Raw genomic sequence first — 4177 nt, 5'->3', positions numbered from 1 at the left:
TCTCTGAGCGATCGCCAGCATTGTCTCCAACAGTTGATCCATCTTCTCCTGGATTGTATTGATGTTTGTCCTCATGGTAACCTGGTTGCCCTCAACTTGTTCTAATGTCATCTTGTATTTGCTTCGCGTCTCGTACCGGTATTGATTAGTCAGTGTGGCTGGATAAAGGGTAAAAAAGTTGGGTAAGTTTTTTTGATTTTCATGAAGTGTGATGCATAATGAAGATGCAAATGTTATTCATATTTATTTCCAGGGAGTCATTCGAGTTTCATTAGTTGTTAGTAATTCGAAGAAACAAAAAAATACTTAGAATAGCAATAATGGAGTAATTTTTAAACGTCATTCATTCCAATACATAACATAGAGGTCCAAAAAGGTCATAGTTCAAAAGTACATTTGTTAAAGGAATAAAATACAAGACATAGACAAATTAAACAGCTGGCTTTCTGGCCTGAAGCTCTTCTAGTTCCTCATTGAATCTCTTCAACAACCCTTTACAGAGCAAAATGAAATTGATTATGGTTGGAGGAGTGCTATCTTCTTTCAACTCTTCGACTGCGTCTCTCAACCTCCATGGTAATTCTTTAGCTGCCCAATTGCAGAATCCTACTAGCCCATCGAGTTTTACACGAAACTTATCCCTATCCCCTTGTAATAAGTCTATGGTCTTCTTAAAGGATTCATAATCTTCAATCACATAGTCTCGCTCTTTCAACCATATGGAGCTGTCTTGGCGTAATGACTCTAGCTGGTTCTTCCAATAGCTTATAGACTCCCTGGAATCTCTTACTTCTCGACACTTCTCCTCCCATACCATGAGTGACACCCTAGAAGCTTCAGTTGCTATATTCTTGAGTCAGCGCTCCTAATCTACTTCAGCTTTTGCATCACGAACAAAATTGGTGAGTTCTTTTATCTGAGCCCCAAGTGTATCCCTTATTGTCTTGTTCTCCTTTGTGGCTAGATGCCACCAACGCTCATTGTCTTGACATTCTTTCTGAGCTTGTCGTAGTTGACCCTTAAGAGTATCCAAACAATGATAAGCTTGTTCTAATCCCACTTTGATCTTCTTTCTCTTATGCTCCTCCTTATTGAACTTTTCCACGTGCGCTTGAAGTTGTGCCTCTTTTCTCTCGAGCTCCCACTTCATATTGTTTTTCTCATTGATGGTTTGTTGGAGTTTTATCTGCAACTCTTCATTCTCTTTTTCTAGCTTTGCCATGGTGGTCTTGAGTTCCTCCATTTCTTCGATAGGGACATGGGTGAGCTTAGATTCAGGAAGAGGTATAAGTGTCCGAATGACAAATGGCATTTTAATCATCTGCACCCTTTCCTTTACCCACTGAAAATATGGTTCTTTTGTATTCCCATTTGCTCTCCCTAACTCAACTTTCCCTTTTCGATTGACATTCTTCCAAGCTTCTTTGATTCGCTGGAATAAGCTAGGATTCTCAACCCCAAAGTCAAGTAACAAGAAAGCTTCCAAAGAATTTGCCTCTGGAGGACCTTCCATTGGGTAGCCAAGTTGTCTGAGTGATAGAACTGGATTAGCATTTGCACATCCTTGAGTTCCAATAAGCGGTAGGTTTGGGAAATCTCCACAACTGAATATGATGTCTACGTTGATGTATTCTTTGGAGTACCAAGAGAGATCTTCAGATCGGAGTGATCCCAATCTCTGAGGCCAACTAACATCTGTCTGTTCAACCCAAGCACCTGACTTCGGAAGATGTTCTAGAAACCACTGATACAATAAAGGAGCACAAGAAGCAATCAACCCCTTCTTCTTAGTATACCTATGAATTATGTGATAATAGACATCGGCTAACAAAGTGGGTACTGGGTTCCCAGTAATGAAGACACAAATGGCAGTCATGTCTACGAAACCATCCATATTCGGGAATAGGACGACGCCATAGATGGCCAATGCAATAGCAGAGTAACAAGCATCCCAACTTTCTGCCTTCAACAGGGTATGAGCTCTTTCCAAAAGAAAACTTAGTGAAAATCCTTTGGTATTCCCTTTGGTCTCTAAGTTATCTTTTGCTTCCTTTTCATCCATGTGAAGCGTGCTAGCAATGACCTCGAGGGGCAAAGATTCATCTGTCCCTTCAAATAGTAACTTGTCCTTCATAGGAATCCTAACAAGACGCTCGAATTCTTCCAACGTTGGTGCTAGCTGGAAGTCTTGGAATGTGAAGCATCTTAAAGGTAAGTCATAAAACTGGGCCAAAGTGATCAAGGTTGTATGGTCCACTTGTTGATTAAGGATGCTGAGCAAATTTCCGTAATTCTTTCCAAAGTTGATTCTGTATACTGGGTGCATTTGAGAGACCAAGTCACGTAAGCTCCTTAGATCGGGATCTTTGAATTTGAATGAGTAAATATTTCTTTTGCTTAATTCCATGTTTCTTGAATTCCTGCAACTCATGATACTCAGGTTCCTTGGAAATAAAATAGTATGAATGTTATGGTATGAATGATATTATGCGTGCCACATGTAGGTTAATATACAGGTTGTGAGAGCGGGTATTCTTGGTTTCTAAACAAAACCCTTTTGGGAGGATGCTAAAGTAAAAAGGTTCCCAAAGTCATCATTCAATATCTAGGAAAGTTATTGTCATGATGAAAACTCATCTGCAAATAACATCCCCAAACAAAGTTTCATCTGGGTGAGGCCTTCGTATGGTCCCAAAGAGGAAAACTCCTAGTGGGCCCATACTACACAACTCTCTAGTCCAAGGTTATAATAAGGTTCTCAGAGTTATAGATCGAGGTTGGGAATACCACTGTAAGGTAGTAATACGCCCAAGGGATCTCATCTGATTGGGGCTTTCGTATTAACCTAATAAGTCTGAGACTTTTCAGGTAAATACTACATAACCACCGGATATAATGGGTTAAAAGGTCCCTAGAGTCATTGATCCAACTTGAGAATACTATCGTCATGACAAAAACTCGTCGGGCAATAATATTTCAAGAGAATCTCCTCTAGGCGGGGTCTTCGTATCTTCCCAACAAGGAAGACTCCTTGTGGGCGCCCACTATGCAACCACCAACTTAATCTTATGGTTTTTTCTCAGACTCAAGTAGAGAGCCTATCTCACAAAGTATCACCAACCATAGAACCCCGAATAAGACATAGTCAATAAATCAAAATAATTATGACAACATAATAATAACAGAATAAATAATAAACAGATAAACAAAATTAACACACAATACATCAATTGAACTAAATTAGGCTTCACTCTCTTTTTCTTGGAGCTAATCGTCCCCAGCAGAGTCGCCATCTGTCGCATCTCGAAAAATATAATTCCTTGCGATGGTCGCGGAAAAAATTACGTTCGAACAGAGTCGCCACCGAACTTTATTTACCCCAATGAAGGGATAGGAAAATATCGATAAAACCTTTAGGAAATGGAATAATGGTCTCGCAACCATATTCAGGTTCGGGAGTGGATTACGTAAGGGGAAGGTATTAGCACCCCTTACGTCCGTTGTACTCAACGGGAACCTTTTAGTTCTAATTTGCGTTTCGAGTGTTAATATATGTTTGTTTGTTATCTTTAGGTTATAAAATTATTAAAAATAGAAATGGATGAGAACCTCAGAAAGGGAAAGGGGAGGTTTTTTATTAGTGTGCTCGCGAAGATACAACAATCTCCTGCCTACGTATCCTTAAATAAGGAAATCAGAGCATTCATAGTTCGGGGAACTACGGTTGGTTGGTGTCTTTTAGTGAACAATTGCTTAGATCGCGTTCTAAAGGCTTAAACGCTGGCTTGTCTACTCTCGACAGAGGCTTAAGCATTGGTTTGTTATGCGCATTAGAAAGGATTAACAGTGTTCTTTCTGAAAAGAGTTTCAGTCATACGGGGGTGACAAGTTGGATTAATATGTCGGATGTTTTGATTGGTTGAGATGTTTTTGGTTGGACGACGATTACTCAGATAGTCAAGTAAGACAACTCGTATCCTAACAGTCGGGAAAGGGAATAGAAGACTCTAGACCGCTTTCTTTTTTCATCCTTAATTGTAAAAGGATTCAATAATGATTAAGGTGTTTTGACTGGATGACGATTACTCGGATAGTTGAGTAAGACAACTCGTATCCCAATAGTTAGGAAAGGGAATAGAAGACTCTAGACCGCTTTCTGTTTCATCTGAATATTTAT

General features: G+C 39.6%; 1 protein-coding gene across 1 annotated transcript; it reads right to left on the bottom strand.

Annotated features, from left to right (window-relative positions):
* Nucleotides 1-865: 865 nt before the first annotated feature.
* On the bottom strand, nt 866-2407 carry LOC127081080 (uncharacterized). The gene has a single exon (XM_051021366.1). The coding sequence runs from the start codon at nt 2405-2407 to the stop codon at nt 866-868; it is 1542 nt and encodes a 513-aa protein (XP_050877323.1).
* Between the last annotated feature and the right edge of the window lie 1770 nt (nt 2408-4177).

Source organism: Lathyrus oleraceus, chromosome 5 (assembly GCF_024323335.1).
Source record: "Lathyrus oleraceus cultivar Zhongwan6 chromosome 5, CAAS_Psat_ZW6_1.0, whole genome shotgun sequence".
Classification (NCBI taxonomy): domain Eukaryota; kingdom Viridiplantae; phylum Streptophyta; class Magnoliopsida; order Fabales; family Fabaceae; genus Lathyrus; species Lathyrus oleraceus.
This window is presented reverse-complemented; position numbering and strand designations above follow the sequence as displayed.

Excerpts from the sequence above, each read along its gene's own strand:
- LOC127081080 (XM_051021366.1), bottom strand. The coding sequence starts at position 2,407 with ATGGAATTAAGCAAAAGAAATATTTACTCATTCAAATTCAAAGATCCC.